At 40.7% G+C, this 20,000-nt stretch overlaps 1 protein-coding gene across 3 annotated transcripts in view; it reads right to left on the minus strand.

The window, feature by feature from the left end:
• Window positions 1-1,654: 1,654 nt before the first annotated feature.
• Window positions 1,655-20,000, minus strand: part of zgc:162297 (uncharacterized protein LOC555865 homolog) — a 34,966-nt gene continuing 16,620 nt past the window's right edge. For all 3 annotated transcript variants that reach the window (XM_063066959.1, XM_063066956.1, XM_063066958.1), the window contains 5 exons: window positions 19,877-19,959; window positions 17,191-17,371; window positions 15,329-15,479; window positions 6,059-6,186; window positions 1,655-2,089 (listed from right to left, as the gene is read on the minus strand). In XM_063066959.1, coding sequence (XP_062923029.1) covers window positions 1,899-2,089; window positions 6,059-6,186; window positions 15,329-15,479; window positions 17,191-17,371; window positions 19,877-19,924 — 699 coding nt within the window. In that variant the 5' untranslated portion in view covers window positions 19,925-19,959 and the 3' untranslated portion in view covers window positions 1,655-1,898. The remainder of the gene's footprint in view (window positions 2,090-6,058; window positions 6,187-15,328; window positions 15,480-17,190; window positions 17,372-19,876; window positions 19,960-20,000) is intronic.

A 20,000-nucleotide genomic window follows, 5' to 3' on the forward strand; every position in this document is an offset into this window, starting at 1 on the left:
TGCTGCCTGGTTTAGAGAGTATGCATTATGATCAGAAATTAAGGGAGTTAGGGCTCTACTCTTTGGAGAGAAGGATGAGAGGAGACATGATAGAGGTATACAAGATATTAAGAGGCATAGATAGAGTGGACAGCCAGTGCCTCTTCCCCAGGGCTCCACTGCTCAGTACAAGAGGACATGGCTTTAAGATAAGGGGTAGGAAGTTCAAGGGGGATATTAGAAGAAGGTTTTTTACTCAGAGAGTGGTTGGTGCGTGGAATGCACTGCCTGAGTCAGTGGTGGAGGCAGATACACTAGTGAAATTTAAGAGACTACTAGACAGGTATATAGAGGAATTTAAGGTTGGTCGGGGTTATATGGGAGGTAAGGTTTAAGGGTCGGCCCAACATTGTGGGCTGAAGGGCCTGTATTGTGCTGTACTATTCTATATTCTATGTTCTATATGAAGAGCGTTTAATGGCTCTGGGCCTGTATTCTGGTCTTCAGAAGAATGATTGGTGACTAACTGAAACCTATCGAATAGTGGAAGGCCTATGGTGGGAGTGTCTACAACCAAAGGACACAGCCTCAGAATAGAGGGGTGTCCTTTTAAAACCAAGATGAGATAGAATACTGTACTGTAGGCAGCCGTTGATCTCAGGGGATTATAGGTTTGCGCCTCAGTGGACTGGGTGGGAAGATTTGAAGAACCAGCTGTTGCCCATGCAGCAGGTTTCCCCTCTCCACGTCACTGATGTAGTCCAAGGGAAGGGCAAGCGCTGATACAGCTTGGCACCGGTGTTATCGCAGAGGTTGTCAGAGGGAAGTTGTAAACAACAACAAACTGCCATAGGGACCCTGGCTCCGGATTTCTTCTTCAGGATTTACTCCTGATGCCTTTCCCATGCTTGGGTATGGCCACAAGGCAGTGGAGGTTTAAAGTTAGAGTTTTCCTTCTCCTAAGTGGGCTGCCATCCGAGGCTGATGAGCCCCACCTGCCGGTAGCAACTGGTTTTGAGGTGGCAGTGGACCTTTGCTCCTCGTCCGTAGAAACAGTTCCACCGGGCCTAGTAGCTAAGTTACACATGGCCAAGAGGTGGACTTGATTGTCAGAGGCTGTTAGTGACACGTCATTTGGAGCACTTTATAGGTAGTGGGAGCTTATCCCCACTACCACCCCTGGCTATGACAACCCTAGGAACCTAGATATCTGTAGAAATTTGTAAATGTTTTTGGTGACATACCAAGTCTTCTCAAATTCCAAATGAAATATAGTCACTGTCATGCTTTTATTTATAATTGCATCAATATAATTGACATGCAGGAACTTGAAACTGCTCACCTGTTCCACTGCTGATCCCTCGATGAGCATGTGTTCCTCAACTTCCCTTTCTGAAGTCCACAAGCATTTCCTTGATGTTCCAGACACAGAGTGCAAGATTTTTGTTGCAACACCACTCAAACAGCTGATCTATCTGATTCCCGTATGGCTCCTCGTCACTATCTGAAGTTCTGCCAGCAACGTCGTTGGCAACTAGTTGTATCATAGAATGGAGATGCCTATCATATTCTAAAGCTAATTTCAACCGATATGCATGTATATGTTGTTAAGGTATCAATCTCAGAAATCCAGACCTTTTCCCCTAAATTTTCAAAGTAACAGACTGTATTTCAATTATTTTTCTTTTAGAATTTATTAGTAACATTTTACAATCAAAAGCTGTGTAAGTGTGACTGAAACTGCAGTTAAATACATTAAAATTAATACAGACCATAAAAATGCACAACATATAAACAGAAAAGGATAGAAAAACAAATCAAAGAATAGTGAATGCGGGTGCAACAGAATTAATTTAGTTTGCTTGATGTACAGGTTTCTTTCAATAAACAGTTGTAGATTTATCTTGCAGTTTTACATTTCATTTCCTCAGCTGATGCATTTTTGACATAAATTTCTTAATCCGTTCGGGGTCAAGTTCATTGGCCCAGTATCCTGCTCTTTTAAAATGTGAGCCAATAATGAAGGCATCAGCGTCCATGTACTGCTCCATGTTTTCATAGGTCACACCAGAGCCGATGAGGACAGGAATTTTTAAAGCCTGTTTAACCTCTGCAAAGAATGCCAGAGATGCAATTAAAACAAATAACCCGTATCCCTTGAGGACTGATAATCCAGATGTTATAGTGCAGTATTAAATTGTTTTATGCTGCAGAACACAAAATGGAATCCATGTAGAAAAAGGCAGAGCATATGAATTCAGAACTTTTATTTCATGAAATTTAATTAGTTTACCTGTGGAGTGGTAGAAGGGAGAAAACTGAAAGCTTCAAGGAACAACTATAGAAAAGCAAAGCTCAAAGAATAATGGTAAAAAAAGGATTCTCAACAAGAGGATTAAATAATCAGATGCTATGGTAGCGTAGGGGTTAGTGTGACACTATTAAAGCTCAGGGGTGTCAAAGTTTGGAGTTCAAATCTGACGTCATCTGAAAGGAGTCTGTACATCCTCCCTATGGAATACATGGGTCTTCTCCGCACCCTCCAGTTTGCTCCCAGTGTCCAAAGACATACTGGTTAGTGGGTTAACTGTCATTGTAAACTGCCCCATGATTAGGCTAGGGTTAAACTGTGGTTGCTGGGCAACGTGGCTCAAAGGACCGGAAGGGCCTATTCTGCACTGCATTTCTAAGTAAATAAAATAATGGATCTTTTGAATTGAAATCTAGAATCAAATTGTCAAGGACAGAAAGTTAGGAAAGAAGCAGAATGCAGAACAGATGCCTCGGAACGTTTTGACCTTCAAGCTTCCAAATAATGTTTGATTCACTGGGGATGATCAGAATAATAATGATAAACCTAATAATTTTTACCCGACTAAACATATTGTTTTAGTTAGGATTACCAATGTAAGGCGGCCAAATGAAGGTAAATAGTATCTTTGGTGGGAAAGGATACATACTATGCAAGCTCTTTGACCATACCTTTTATCAACTTAGTACTCTGGGACAATTTCCCATCTGAGAGAACTGTATGACAGATTCATGCAACCGTAACCCTATCAGTTAACACCAATAGTAGGAAACAGGATAAAAACATAAAATGCTGGAAACACTTAGTGGGTCAGCAACTGTGAAAAGAAACAACTATTAATGTTTCAAATTGAAGAGCCTTCACCAGACAAGCACAGGATATCTCACCGACGTTAAATAAAATCAAAAGATTAGCTGTATGCATATTAACGGTATTTTCTGATCAGACACAGAACAGTGTGCTCACAATTTTAAGATAAAGAAAGTCAGCCCTAGGTTCAGAGACGGCGGGAACTACTTGGAGACAGTATTCCAGCAGACAATCAGCTATATTAGGTTAACTATCTCTTAACTGACATAGGGAGAGGGGTAGGATGATGTGACTGCAAGCAGGCAATAGAAGGATCCAAAGAAGCCTCAGCCCTGGTACTGTTCAACAGGTTTGAACTTTAACTGGGATATGAGTAGAAACTTTTTCACACAAAGGAGAGTGGATATATGTAACTATATACCAAAGGAAGTTCTAGAGGCAGGTACAATTACAATGTTTAAAAGACATCTGGATATAAATAGCTTAGAGAGGTATGGGCTAAACACAGGTAAATGGGATTAGCTTGGAAAGACGTATTTGGCATGGACAAGATGGGCTGAAGGGCCTGTTTTCATGCTGTATGTCTCTGTGGACCCATTGGCTGAAAATTTTCAAAACTAATTAAATTTTGCAAGAGTACCAGATGATTGGAAAACAGCCAATGTAACTCTCTTATTCAAAAACAGAGGAAGAAAGGCAGTGAACTATAGGCCAGTTAGTTAACGCCTAATGTTGGCTACGTGCGAGAGTCAATAATCAAAAGAGGAAATAACTAATCATTTAGAAAAGCGAGTTCTTAAATCAAGTTTGACAAATTAGCTCAAATTCTTTTGGCGATGTGACATGGAGAGCTAATAGATGGGAGAGCTGTAAAACATAGTTAAAAAGTATTTGACAAGGTGCCACAAAGTAGTCTGCTGCATAAATTAAGAGTCCAAGGTATTGGCGGAAGTTTGTTGGCGTAGACTGAAAATGGGCTGTCACATCAAAGAATTACAATGCATTCATCCTTTTCAGGCTAGAGTACTGCAGGTAAAGATTCTTGACCAACAATTGTTTCCTGCTTATTATTAAATCAGCAGGAGGAGGGGAAAAATTGTGAGCTTTCCATGTTTGGCATTGACAAGAAAACGGGTACAGTAGATGAGAACTTTGTGATTTTACAATGGGATACATGTGGACAAAAATCTGACAAATGCAGGTTAATATGGGAAGGTATGAGGTCAGGCATTTTGACAAGAGGAATGAAAAGGCAGATTATTATCTAAATAGAGGAAGGTTGCAAGAAAGTGACGTTTAGAGAAATCTGAATGTTGTTGTGCATGAATAACAAAAGGTTAGCAGGAAGGTCCACCAAGCAGTTAAGAAGGGGCATATTGAGTTTCTCAACTGCTTTGAAGGGGTTGGAATTGAGAACAGACAGGCTTTGTTATCATAGTACAGGACTTTGGTGAGGCCACATCTGGAATACTGGCTCTCTTAATTAAAACAAATAAGCTTGGCATCAATACAAAGGAGATTTATCAGGCTAATTCTTGAGATGAGAAGGTTGTCCTACCAATAAAGGCTAGACAATTTAGGATTCATATTTCTTATAGTTTAGAAGAATAACTGGCGTTGTTATTCAAACATGTAAAATCCTAAGAAGCGCTTGACAAATTAATCCTGAGATGTTTTCACGAATGAGAGTCACAAGCAAAGGGCATACCTACAAAATAAGAGGCCAATCATTTAAAATCGAGAAACCTAGGAATTTCTGGAATTTATGGAATCCTCTGCCCCTAATATAGCAGATTCTAGATTATTTGATATTTCTAAGGTAGAAATAGATACATTAGTGTGCAAAAGTCTTAAGCACATATATATAGCTAGGGTGCCAAACACTTTTTTCACAACACTGTAGTAATTTTATGTACAGCACTGTACTGCTGCCACCAAAGAAAAGTTCACCACTTATGTGAGTGATGATAAACCAGATTCTGATGTGGGTCGCTATTATGGACTGAGAGTGGGAAGGGGGCAGGGAAAGGTTGGGGAAATGGGGGAGGAGAGAGGGGAGGGAGCAGGAAGCACCAGAGAGACATTCTGTAATGATCATTAAACCAACTGTTTGGAATTAAGTTACCTTGCCTGGGTGTCTCAGGGCTGGGTGTGTCTGTACCCGCAACAACTCCTGTCCCACATCCCTCCTGCAGTGCTCCATCCTCAGCATTTCCAACATATTTTACTCCAGCCAGATTTAGAGATTTATCTCTGCTCCACACTGACAAATGCAGTACTGTCCCAAAGTCTTAGGCACCCTAGCTACTGTATATATTTGTGCTCAAGACCCTTTACACAGTACTGTACATATTTAAAATATCAAGGAATTGAGGGTTATGGTAAAGGCCAGGAGTTGAAACCAGCATGGATAAGTCATAATTATATGGAATGGTGGAGCAGGCCCAAGGTGCCTTGTGGCCTACTCCTGCTCCAGTTTTCCTATGTTTCTGATGTCAGGAAATGGCTTTTTTCTCAGAAGTACAGATCTCTTGAATAATCTGCTTGGTCATGGTGGACTCCAATTTCATCAAATTCTTTTATATATGAGTGGATTAGCTTCACCCCAGGGTAGTGATCTTTTCTTACAAAATAAAGCTACTTCATAGAATAATCGTGGCAGAAGTAATTTCCTGGATCAGTTCTGATAATCTAGATAAATGCTGAGATAGGGTGAAGACTTGGATGGTCAGATCATGAGGAAATCCCTTTCCCCAAAACAGACCTGGGGCTTTCTCCGTGGGTTGGATTGGGCAGAAAGTGCATTCATTATAAATGTATCACAATGAGGTGAAAAGGTTAATTTGGCCAAAAAAATCGATCTGCTCATCATTGTTTGCATGTTTCATGCAATTTTCATTTGCATGAAAACTACTGAAAGCTGAAGGATATAAGCAAGACAAAGAAGATTCCACACACCTTTCAGTTCTGCAGGATTTGCCTCCATCCCAGTGGCTACCCCAGTTAGTATGACACCGTCAGAGAGGAAGAATTCTGCAGCCCTGCCGGTCTCTGATACACTGATATCTGATGTCACAGCATGTGAGCTGAAAAGAAACCAGTGAACAACAGGCAAATTATTATTTCAAACAGCAGAGTAGTTTTAAAACCGACATGCTAAGGAATCAGTGCTGGCAAACTAATGAGGAATGAAGCCTGTAAAGCTGATAAGGCTAAATTACACAGTATGCTCAGGAAGCATCAAAGTGATATATTTCAGTCATCCATTAGTTCCCTAATAATTGCTTAATCTTTTTCAGACTATTCAGTTCCGTGGTCTCCTTCAGCAACCCATTCCAACCTATAATTGTTCCCTAAGTAGTGAAACATTAATTCTCCATACAAATTCCTCTGTCTAAGGTCTTTGTGTGTAATTTGTATTTTAATTGGCATAATTTTATTTATTCCATTTTGATTACTGCGGGAGTCAACTAAATTCTTGTCTTTTTTTTCTACGGGCTGTTGCTGATTCCATATCTGTACTGTTTTAGTCTCCTTATTCAATGAGGGATATGCTTGCATTGAACAAAGTTCACAAAATGTTGTCAAGGCCGATTCCTGTGATGAAGGGATTAGCCTCTGAGGAGAGATCCAGCACATTGGGTCTATTGTGAACGGAAGTTAAAAGAGAGGAAGTTTGATGGAATAAAATCTGAGAGGTTGTTTCATCTCATAGAGGAACCTAAAGCTTGGGAACGTGGTGACTGTATCTCTTTCACCAATCAACCTCTCAGGTCTTTACTCCACCCTTCCCCCCTTCTCCCGGTTTCTCCTATCACATTGTGTTTCTTCTCCCCTCCCCCACCTTCTAACTCTTGACTCCTCTTTTTTTCCTCTCCAGGCCTGATGAAGGGCTTCGGCACAAAATGTTGATTAGACTCTTTCCCGTAGATGCTGCCTGGTCTCCTGACTTCTTCCAGCGTTTTGTGTGCGATGCTCGGATTTTCAGCATCTGCAGATTTTCTTTTGTTTGTGATAGCTGCAGGATAATGGGTTGTCTGTTTAAGATGACGATCAGGAAGATGTTTGTTGAATCTTTGGCATTCTCTACCGCGAGGAACTATGGAAAGCAAGTCACTGAACATACTCAAGGCTGAGACAGATTTTTAAACTATAGAGGAGTCAAAATTGATGAGAAAGGGGAGGAAATATAGAGTAGAAGCCAAGATCTGATAAACCACGATACTGAACTGGCTTGAAGAACCATGTCCTCCACTTCATCTCCTATTCTTATAGTTGTGATTATTTTATAATATCTACATAACCTATGAAATCCTGAGTTGCAGCCACTCCTTGTGGATCGTTTCTTCTTAGATATTAGCTTAGCTTTTCTTCTTTTGTACAATACATTCAATGCTTTTGTAAACAAACAACCAGAATCACAACCAGTTCTTCAAACTGGGTACTGAAACCATTTGTAGACACATTTCCTCTTGGAAAGCGTATCAAGGTCTGGTTAGCTTTCTTTCTAGGAACTGGTGATGATTTCAATTGGCTAACCCTCAATACATCTCTTGTCATTTCACACAACCAACAGAAATATTTGTATTTATGGTGTGCCTGTTCTTAAGTGCAACATAGTCAGTAAAAACACTTCAGAAATGTAATTTTGATTATAACAGAGCCAAACGTGGCAGCAAATTTGGACTCTGCGAGGACTTACAAATGTCAATGGGCGAATGATCATATAATCCGTTTCAATGCTGTTGACTGCGAGTTCAGAATACTGAAAGAAACCTATTTTTCTTCTTGCACTTGAGCTGGCAGTTTGGACCCAGTTTTTTGATCATAAATGAAGGATGGCACTTCTGACAAGACAGAACTATCAGCCTAAATTATTTGTTGAACACTCCGGAGTGAAGAATGAATCCATGGTCATTTGATTCAAGGCAGGAATTCTAATCCAGTGGATTCCAGTTAACTGGGACACATTGGGACTAATACACTTGGCCCAATTAAGCAGCTACACCAATAGCCAAAGTTTCATGGAAATAGTTGAAAAGGTATAAAAAAAAGAAAAACTACCATTTAACTAAGTAAAAAATTATGTATTTAAATGAAATACAGAACAAATGAGAACACGAGCAAAACTACCGCTGTACTATAAAACTGTGCATTAGTTCCCAATAGTTATTGGTGGAAGAATTCATCCAGTTTATGCTGATATGTTCTTCTGATTGACTGTAAATAAAGTGGGTGCAGTTACTATTACAAGAGAGAATACAAGTGCTCAAAAAGCTAAAAGATCTTATGGTCTAAAATCAGCGGAAACTTGGTGCAGGTAATGGACTGCCTTCCTACAATGCTTTCAACAATTGTATCCTCTAAATCTTCATTTTCATTATAACGTTCAAGATGATTGTTGATACCTTTAAACTCTTCATAGTTCCTAACTTGTTGAAGTGGTGAAATTGTTTCCTTTTCACTCCCAGCCTTTTCTGGCACCACCAAGCCTGAATGCTTTAAACCACATTGAACAAAACAGCAACACATGTAAAAATTGCTGGCGAACGCAGCAGGCCAGGCAGCATCTATAGGAAGAGGTACAGTTGACGTTCCAGGCCGAGACCCTTCGTCAGGACTAACTGAAAGAAGAGATAGTAAGAGATTTGAAAGTGGGAGGGGGAGGGGGAGATCCGAAATGATAGGAGAAGACAGGAGGGGGAGGGATGGAGCTAAGAGCTGGAAAGTTGATTGGCAAAAGGGATATGTGAGGATCATGGGAGAAAGAAAGGGAGAAAGAAAGGGGGAGGGGGAAGCCCAGAGGATGGGCAAGGAGTATAGTGAGAGGGACAGAGGAAGAAAAAGGAGAGAGAGAGAGAGAGAGAGAGCGAGAGAGAAAAAAAAAAATAATGGATGGGGTACGAGGGGGAGGTGGGGCATTAATGGAAGTTTGAGAAGTCAATGTTCATGCCATCAGGTTGGAGGCTACCCAGACAGAATATAAGGAGTTGTTCCTCCAACCTGAGTGTGGCTTCATCTTGACAGTAGAGGAGGCCGTGGATGGACGTATCAGAATGGGAATGGGACGTGGAATTAAAATGTGTGGCCACTGGGAGATCCTGCTTTCTCTGGTGGACAGAGCGTAGGTGTTCAGCGAAATGGTCTCCCAGCCTGTGTCGGGTCTCACCAATATATAGAAGGCTGCATCGGGAGCACCGGACGCAGTATATCACCCCAGCCGACTCACAGGTGAAGTGATGCCTCACCTGGAAGGACTGTTTGGGGCCCTGAATGGTGGTGAGGGAGGAAGTGTGAGGGCATGTGTAACACTTGTCCACTTACAAGGATAAGTGCCGGGAGGGAGATCGGTGGGAAGGGATGAGGGGACGAATGGACAAGGCAGTCACGTACGGAGCGATCCCTACGGAAAGCGGGGGGGGGGAGGGAAAGATGTGCTTAGTGGTGGGATCCTGTTGGAGGTGGCGGAAGTTACGGAGGATTATATGTTGGACCCAGAGGCTGGTGGGGTGGTAGGAGAGGACAAGGGGAACCCTATTCCTAGTGGGGTGGCGGGAGGATGGGGTGAGAGCAGATGTGCGTGAAATGGGAGAGATGCGTTTGAGAGCAGAGTTGATGGTGGAGGAAGGGAAGCCCCTTTCTTTAAAAAAGGAGGACATCTCCTTCGTCCTGGAATGAAAAGCCTCATTCTGAGAGCAGATGCGGCAGAGACGGAGGAATTGCGAGAAGGGGATGGCATTTTTGACGGAGGAATTGTGAGAAACAAAACAGTTCTTAATTGCCTTACTATTTATTTGTCACCAACTATCATTGACAAAAATCTCTACTTTTTGGACACAAACACTTGGCAACTGACACTATTTAAAAACTGTTAGCTCTAAGCATGGTGTAGTATCTAACGACCACAGAAGTGCACACAACTGTCTGGCAACTGTCAACTGTCCCCTGTCCCAATTAAGCAGTATAGTGTCCCAAATAAATTAAAGAAATCCCAGCAGTTTTGTTCTTTGAGAGTTGCCCCAAATAAATAGCTACCCTGATCAACCAATGGCCAGTTAAACATAATTCACTGTACGACCATGGCTGACATCTTACATGATTTAATGTATACTCTTGTTAATCATTTCCCTCACAGGCTCATTGTCTAGTGTGATATAACAGTGGTGGATGATGGCATTCACACTTAAGTTAGGCAGTAACAACACCAAGCCACTCTCCAGTACTGAACACATAATTGAAGTTGGCATTATGGAACTGAGCAAATGTTGCTTTGTCAGGGATTCCAGCTCTTAGATGCCGCACCATCTGACAGCTTTTATTGTACAAATGAATAAGATAATGTGGTAACCGTTTATAGAAAGACTGAAGCTCTCCACGTGTTAAAACCTCCCATCCCCAAAACAACCATCCCACTTCCATTGCTCTGTGAACACCCACAAAAAGTTGAGAGGTCTTCCTGTTACTTAAGGCTTGGAAATTAGCTACTGCATCTGAGCACATAATGATGAGATTTCCTCGGTGGAGAATGGGAAAGTTGACATACAAAAACTAATTCCTTATTTAATTCATTTCAAATGCTAATGAAAATACCATCTTACCATTTCACAGCTGCTCTTCTACTGTTCCGATACATCTTGCAGAGTGAGCTTCCAAGCTTCTATCTTCTCTATGTCAAAAGACTTCTATGTTAGAATGAATCAATATTCCTATACTGAGCTTATCATTTCTAAAATTCAGCAAATCTGAAAATATGCCTCGATAATATGCCCAAGAAAAATCACTATCCTTAATACCTATTACCTATCCTTGTTAACCTACTTTTTAATTTATTTGATGTGAGTGTTGCTGGCAAATCTAATCTGTATCAACTAACCTCAACTGCCCTTGGAACGACGACAATAAACCATTATTATAAATCAGTGAGGTACTTGTTGCTGTGATTTCACATCACCAATTTTGGATACAACCAATTTGTTTGCTAGGCCATTTCAGAGGACAGTTAACTGCACTGCTGTGGGCTGGAGAAAGACAACCATAGAAACCGTAGAAACCATAGAAACTACAGCACAGAAACAGGCCTTTTGGCCCTTCTTGGCTGTGCTGAACCATTTTCTGCCTAGTCCCACTGACCTGCACACGGACCATATCCCTCCATACACCTCCCATCCATGAGAGGCAGTAGATTTCTTTCCTGGAGTAAAAATCAGTGAACCAGATGGGTTTTTACAATAATCCATTAACTTCATATTCATCATTGCTGAGACCAGAATTTTTTTAAACTCCATATTGCTGAGAAACTGGATTGAAATTACTACAGATGTCGAGAATATAGACTATTTTTTCAAATTATTGGTTTAAAATCCCAATAACAATCAATACACCACAATTTTCTTGGGATTGTTATATAATTCTCAGAATCAGGTTTATTATCACTTATATAAGAGTATGCCATGAAACTGGTTGTTCTGTGGCAATAGGTCAGTGCAAAACTTTAAAAAAAATAGAGCAAAAGGGGAATAGTGAGAAGAATTCGAAGATGGCGACAGCACAGGAGACCATTTAGCCTATTAAGTCCAGACTGGAACTCAGCCAGGGCAATAAATAGCTTCTCAATTTCCATCTAGGTGGCCTTCTAATGTAGTTTTGCAAACATTTTCTCCACCGTATATTTATCACCATATATTTACCAATGAAACCTGTCTGGAGAAGGAATCTCCAGGAACTATAAGAAAATGTGGAGAGTCTGTAAAATGGCTAACCTAAGTCCCTTATTTACTAGAAAAAGGATTGTGGGAAATTAAACCAAGCTGGTGTAGTTAGTTGGAAGGTCATTTGGTACAGTCAATAGACTAAAGAAATGTTTAGCCTGCAAGGCAGAGTTAATTGAAATAATGAGAGTTAGAATGTACGTCTTGAACAGAAAAGCAAGGTCACAGGATGTGATAAAGAAAGACAAACAAGGCCACAAATAATTCTGTACACACTGATGGTCAGAGGCCAAATCATTATCTACAAGTAGAATGGGATAACCACATTCAACAGAAATCAATAATTGATGAGCACAATCCACAAAGCAAAACAGGCTTTTGATAATTTATTGTGAAACTGTAAAATTCTACACCTAACCATTTAATGCAAATACAATAAAGCACTGGAAGTTTCTTGGTCAATAGAGTATTTGTGAACTCTCATTTGCAGAGGCTTTCCAGCATTCATTGATAACGGAATAAGCTGGCCACTGATCCACAGTACAAACATTTGTGAATCATAATAAAAAATTTAAAAAGATGAAAGTGAGAGGTTACAATCCAGAGGCTCCTCTTGCTGAAGCAAAAGGCTTGATGGGAAGGGCAAGAAAGTGACTAATATAAAAAAGGAGCAGCCATAGCAAAGAAGCAACATGAACAAAATGAAACAGCATCAGTAAAGTACGCAAAGTACAAGGAACATGAGAAACCATGTGGGAGAACAGTAGTGGCTGTGAGCCCTACATTCCCATAAAGTAGACTGAAGTGACATCGACTGGGGATGTTTAGATATAAAAACTTCTATGCACCTAATGAATACTATGAAGTACCTACCCCCATCCTATGACGAGGATGTAAAAAAAGCAGTCCCAGCACTTTTAAAATGAATGGTTACAAAAATGATGGGGGACGGGTACCAGAAATCTTTGATAGCCTTAGAGAAAAGATAAATTGCCTGTCTTAAAAAAGAATGATGGCAGTCAGGTGTTTTGGGACGTGAGCAGAGTTAAAGGAGGCTCACAGATTTACCAACAATGATATTCAATTGATAGTGAAGTTAATGGTGCAGCAATCTCTGCTGCATCATTACCAAGATAGACCATGGGTCATGCATTTGGGACCTCCTAATGACCTGAAGTTTAATAGTTTTGAAACAGTTATAATACATGAATTTGGGAGGGGCACACCAAATTCACCAGAATAATCAGATGCTCTGGCAGTACAAGGGTAACAGAGATCCAAAATTAGATGCTTTATTATTACTTAGGTTGGCACACAGATCCCAACTCAGTTTCCTGCCATTATAAATTGGCTGAGAAGCTTACTGTACTGAGTTGTAATAATGGTAGTCTGTACCACACATATAGAATGTCACCTCCACATTGAAATTACTCCAATATATTTTAATGCCATGGTTCATGGGAAAAGAGGTAAAGACATGTAGGGTCAGATGAGGACTAGCAGAGATAGTGAGAGCAGGATACGAAGTGCAGATGAACACAATTAACAGGACTTAGCGAGCAGACAGTGGGATTTAGGGTGGCAGAACACAGAAACACAGAAATCTACAGAACATTACAGGACCTTCAGTCACAATGTTGTGCCGACCATGTAACCTACTCTAGAAACTGCCTAGAATTCCCCTAGCGCATAGCCCTCTAAGCTCCATATATCTATCTAAGACCCTATTGTATCCGCCTCTACCATCATCACTGGCAGTGCATTCCACACACCCACCACTCTCTGTGTGAAAAACTTACCTCTGACATCCCCCTTGTACCCACTTCCAAGCATCTTAAAACTAGGCCCCTCTTGTTAGCCATTCCAGCCTTGGGAAAAAGCCTCTAGCAATCCACATGATCAATGCTTCTCACCATCTTATACACCTCTATCAGGTCACCTCTCATCCTCCGTTGCTCCAAAGAAAAAACGGCCAAGTTCACTCAACCTGTTCTCATAAGACATGCTCTCCAAACCAGGCAACATCCTTGTAAGTCTCCTCTGCGCTCTCTCTATAGTAACATTCAGAAAGACAGTGGAGGAAGCAGCATAAGTACTCCTTAAGGAATTTAAATTTTACATGAGGGAACAATTAATGGAATCAAAGACAGAGTGAGTAATATTTCTCAAGAAGAAAATAGGGAACAGGAATGTAATCAACACACATCAAAGCTGCTGGTGAACGCAGCAGGCCAGGCAGCATCTCTAGGAAGATGTACAGTCGACGTTTCAGGCCCAGACCCTTCGTCAGGACTAACTGAAAGAAGAGCTAGTAAGAGATTTGAAAGTTGGAGGGGGAGGGGGAGATCCAAAATGATAGGAGAAGACAGGAGGGAGAGGGATGGAGCCAAGAGCTGGATAGGTGATTGGCAAAAGGGATATGAGAGAATCATGGGAAAGGAGGCCTAGGCAGAAAGAAAAGGGGGAGGGGAGAAAAACCCAGATGATGGGCAAGGGGTATAGTGAGAGGGACAGAGGGAGAAAAAGGAGAGAGTGAAAAAGAATGTGTGTATATAAATAAATAACGGATGGGGTACGAGGGGGAGGTGGGGCATTAGCGGAAGTTAGAGAAGTCAATGTACATGCCATCAGGTTGGAGGCTACCCAGACGGAATATAAGGTGTTGTTCCTCCAGTCTGAGTGTGGCTTCATCTTTACAGTAGAGGAGGCCGTGGATAGACATATCAGAGTGAGAATGGGACGTGGAATTAAAATGTGTGGCCACTGGGAGATCCCGCTTTCTCTGGCGGACAGAGCGTAGGTGTTCAGCAAAACGATCTCCCAGTCTGCGTTGGGTCTTGCCAATACACAGAAGGCCACATCGGGAGCACCAGACGCAGTGTATCACCCCAACCGACTCACAGGTAAAGTGTCGCCTCACCTGGAAGGACTGTCATGTCATTAAAATAGGAATGTAATGTCTGTTCCTACTAGCTGTTGTCCTAGGTACATGGTGGTGTTCTTCAGTTAGCAAACTACTGGGTCCCCAGTTGAGTATCACTGCAACAGCTGGGATACACAACCAGCTATCTGCAGCCATTGACTATAACCAGTCAAGTGGACAAGGCATAGAATAGAATTAATGCTTTCACCATACAAATTTGAAGCCTTCAAAACAACGCTTGTAAGTAAATATCTGAAACTGCAATTAGTTCAAATACTATTGAAACAAATACAATATCATCTTGAATTTAAGAAAGTAATGCCTCAAAACATATTATTGGGAGTGTTAAACAAGAGAAAATCTGTAGAAGCTGGAAATCCGAGCAACACACACAACATGCTGGAGGAACTCAGCGGGCTAAGCAGTATCTATGGAAAAAAGTACAGTCGATATTTCACCCCGAAAGGTCGACTGTACTTTTTTTCCATAGACACTGCCTGGCCTGCTGAGTTCCTCCAGCATTTATTGCAAAAATATAAGCAATATTTTTGCAGCTTATTGAATGCTGGTAGAAATTATCAGCAATTTTAGAAATACCTGTGTTTTTTCTTAATGTCAGTGAAGATTTGAATGTTCTCAGCTCCTATTTGTCTGCGATATCTGAGAAGGTCACCAGCACATGCATCCAGAAATCCTTCATCTGAAACTTGTGAGAATACAAATCCTTCCACTCGAATAAAATCAGCATCTAAGAGATAAATGTATAAGAACTTTGATCATGTTTATTCTGAGCATGGCCACACTCTTGACCAGAAATGAAACTGTAAGGAAAAGTAGCTGGATGCAGATATCATTATGCTTCAGAGTGTTTCATTGCCTATTGAATTCAAGCTGTCCTTTTATAGGTCACAGGGAGTCACATGCATTTTTAATATTGGAATTGGTGACATAGAAGAGAAATGTGTGGTTGTTAGAGAACAGAGAAGTCACTTCATGTTTGGATAACAGAACAGAACTGCTTACATGAAACTCTGGCACACAAGTCTAATAATAACTTAAGGTTAGACATGTGAACATTTATATTTATATGCAGAAGACCATAAGACATAGGAACAGAATTAGTCCACACAGCCCATCGCGTCTACTCCATCATTTCATCGTGGCTGATTTACTATCCCTCTCAACCTCATTTCTCTGCCTTCTCCCCATAACATTTGACACCCTGACTAACCAAGAACATATCAACCTCTGCTTTAGGTATATTCAATGACTTAGCCTCTGCAGCTGTCCTTGGCAATGAATTCCACAGATTCACCATTCTCTGGCTAAAGAAGTACCTTCTTCTCTCTGTCCTAAATGGACATCCCCCTATTCTAAGGCTGTACCAACTGGTCCCAGACTCATCCACTGTAGGAAACGTCCCCTCCACATCCATTCTGTCTGGGCTTTTTAACAGTCACAACCAGAACAACCTGAAGTTTCCTACAACACACCAAAAACAATTTTTGGTACTTTCTCTTTTATCTGCCACAGTCAGCTCTAGTTTATACAATTGAAATGAGATACCAGACGGTAAACAGATTTCTCCTTCTGCTTTTATACAATATCCAAGTTATGGCTTTGGATATTAATAATTGTTCTCACCCAAGAATAAATTTTGACATTTTGGAGATGTTTTTCCACTGATTTTGCTGGAATCTTATCAAGAGCAAGATCTTGCGGCATATTCAAAAAATGTTTAATTTCTATTGATTCTGACTTCTATTTCTTAAACAATCCGAACACACTTCATCAAGAATGAGTTATAACAAGACATTTAACAATGTACAGAATAGGTCTGAACATTACACACTGCATGTGTCTTAGCTTCCAGTGAAGACTATCCAAATAGCTAGCTTCTAATATCTTGAAATGTTGTGTCATAATTAGAATTTCAAGAATTAGTTAATATCGTGACTATAATTTCAAGCATTAGTTAATATCGTGTGGGCACGCGGCCAAGTGGTTAAGGCATTCGATTAGCGATCTGAAGGACGTAAGTTCGAGCCCCAGCCCAGGCAGCGTGCTATGTCCTTGAGCACGGCACTTAATCACACAGTGCTCTGCGATGACACCGGTGCCAAGCTGTATGGGTTCTAATGCCCTTCCCTTGGACAACATTGGTGTTGTGGAGAGGGGAGACTTGCAGCATGGGCAACTGCTGGTCTTCCATACAACCTTGCCCAGGCCTGCGCCCTGGAGAGTGAAGACTTTCCAAGCGCAGATCCATGGTCTCGCAAGACTAACGGATGCCTTAAAAGTTAATATCAAAGTAATGTATTGAATCCTTATTAAGGTGGGATAACTAATATGGAATATTATTGCTATTACATATTAAAGATATGCATCAACTTCTAAAAGTAAGAACTATTTTTGTGTGTGATCGAGGACTGCAACACAATTTTTACTGACATACAGACCTGCTGCAAGTGCAACTGCCAATGCTTGTGGATTGGCTGCAGAAAGAATCTGAACCCCCAGAGGAATTCTGGGATGAGACTGTCTGACAGCAGCACATATAGTCGCCATGACAGCAGTCACTTCTGGACCAACACTTGAAGTGTATGGAATATCGTGCATATTTTCCACAATCAATCCATCCTTCGGAGAATCAGATAAATCCAGACAAAATTAGTCGGATGGATATGTAAATAAATACAGTTCAATTTAAAATGATGACCTTTTTATATCAACTAATTTCAACCTCTAACCTAATCAAAGTACTTCCAAAGTCAAAGGCATTTCAAACAGGAGATTACAAATGTAATGATGGTTGAAAGTACATTTAACTTTTTTAGTTAATCTGTTTGATTTGAACATGTTAGATTATATTTTGCTCAATACCATTGATTTGAAGAATATCACTGAAGTTACAAACAGTTTCTTAAAATTTCATCTATTAGTTCCTTTTACTATTGTAGTTCTTTATTGGACAAAAAGTTATTGCTGTCTGGTCTGGAAAACTGATCCGCAAGTAAAAAAAACAATGAACATTTTTCATCTAAACCTTGTTTTTAATGGGATCGTCCGTTAGATTTTAGGGTGCATAAGCAAAAAGATCTCAGAATAAGAGGAATTTACATTGAAACTTCTTAAAACACTTGATGGGCTAGATGCAGAGACATAATTTCCTCTAGCTGAAGGGTAAATAAGAGATCACGATCTCAGAATAAGGGGTAGGTTGTTTTGAACTGAAATGAAGAGAAATTTTTCAAGCAAAAGGTAATGACTCTTGGAATTTGCAACCCTGAAGCAATATGGATGAGCACCTTTTGAGTTCCTTCAAAACCCATCTGAATAGATTACTGAATATGAAAGGAATGAGGGAACATGGAGATAATGCAGGGAATTGGAAGTGAAAAGGGTCAGTAACTTTAATATTCTTGGCATTATTATACTAGATAACCAGCACCCGAGTGCCATTACAATGAAGACATGACAGTACCTTTACTTTCTTAGTTTGAACAGATTTGACATGACATCTAAAGCTTTGACAAACTTCTATAGATGCACAGTGGAGAGTATTCTGACTAGATGCATCATGGCCTGGTATGGAAGTGCCAATGCTCAAGAATGGAAAAGCCTACAAAAAGTGGTGAATACAGCCCAGTCCACCATTGGCAAAGCCCTCTCCACCACTGAGCACATCTTCAAGGAGCACTGCCACAAGACAGCAGCATCCATCCAGGACCCCTAGTACCCAGACCATGCTCTCTTCCCGCTGCTGCCACTGGAAAGAAAATACAGGACCCGTGGGTCCCACATCAAATTCAGAAATAGTTGTCACTCTTGAACTGTCAGGTTCTTGAACCTGCATAGATAACTTGACTCACCTTAACTCTGAAGTGATTCCACAACATATGACCCTCACTTTCAAACACTCTACAACTCGTGCTCTCAGTATTATTTATTTATTTATTTATTTATTGTATGTGCACAGTTTGTATGCAAGTTGAACTGACCAACATTGATCTACTTAATGGAGGTGAAGACACAGAGAGTGGCAGGAATGTTGATGGCATCAGATAGAGTGGTAGCAAGTTTGTAAGGAATCTGAACACCATGCAATTTGCTGACATCAGTGTCCTGATTCTACTACAAGGCTACATCAAGGTGGGCATTTTCTAAACTTTTTATTTTTCAGGGCTAATAGCAAACAGCTCGTGATTTTGAGCTAAGTGGGTGTCATCAAAGAATCAATGTAAAGGCTGCACTATCATCCCTCAATCCAGCTTCCCGCGACGGTACTTGTAAACTACAATCAACTTCCATTATTCAACGGATTTCATATCTGAATGAAACCTGCTATTTCAATGGTTCAATGAAGCTGATCTAATGAACAGTTCTGTTTTTATTTTTTTTTCTACATGTCATCATACCTAGCTGGTAACACAAATATTATTACCCATTCCTCCATGTCCCTTAGCAGATTGGCTTGTTAAGACTATTTTCTGCTCTTGAGTCCAGGATCATATACACAGCATACAGGGTAGGATGAGTTATACTCTCCCGTTAGATACATTACTGAACCAGATGGGGATTCCAATATCAATCTGATGGTTTTGTTGTTTTTGTTCCAGAGTATTAACTGAACTTAAATTCCAAGGACACCATTGCGATAGTAATTTAACCTCTGGCCCAATGCCTTGCCTATGAGCTAGATAAAATAACCCTTAATGTTTGATCAATAAACAAATCTGATTAGTCATCATTAAATCTGGAGATTTACCCTCTTTCAATACTGGAAACACTCAGCATTGTTGACCGGGAGACCGGGAGTCAGAGTTAGAGTCTCTATCTGAAATTTTATAACACATTATTCCAGGAAATACGCAAATCAAGGAACTCTGGGAACGAGTGGTATTTTGTTTACAAGTGTCACATACCCTCAACTCTGAACAGTGCCGCTTCACTGATGCTAGATGTGGCAATAACTTTCACATCCTTAGATTCTAACCACGGACATTTGCAAATGAAATGGAAGATGATACAATTGAAAGTTAGGCAATTGACAATTTAGCCAACCACTACGGATCCTGTTAGCCCTTTGCTCCAATCTATGCAGATAATAGGTGCGCACAGGAGCTGGAGTGATTTAATACTCACGATCCCGGCATCGACGTAGGTGGCCGCTTCCTCGCACGCCTTCTCCATTATCTGAGCCAAGGAGAACCGGTGCAGAGGAGCTCCTGACGGGAGAAGGCAGAGAATGAGACGGGGACCACTAGCG

The sequence above is a fragment of the Mobula hypostoma genome, chromosome 14, assembly GCF_963921235.1.
Source record: "Mobula hypostoma chromosome 14, sMobHyp1.1, whole genome shotgun sequence".
Classification (NCBI taxonomy): domain Eukaryota; kingdom Metazoa; phylum Chordata; class Chondrichthyes; order Myliobatiformes; family Myliobatidae; genus Mobula; species Mobula hypostoma.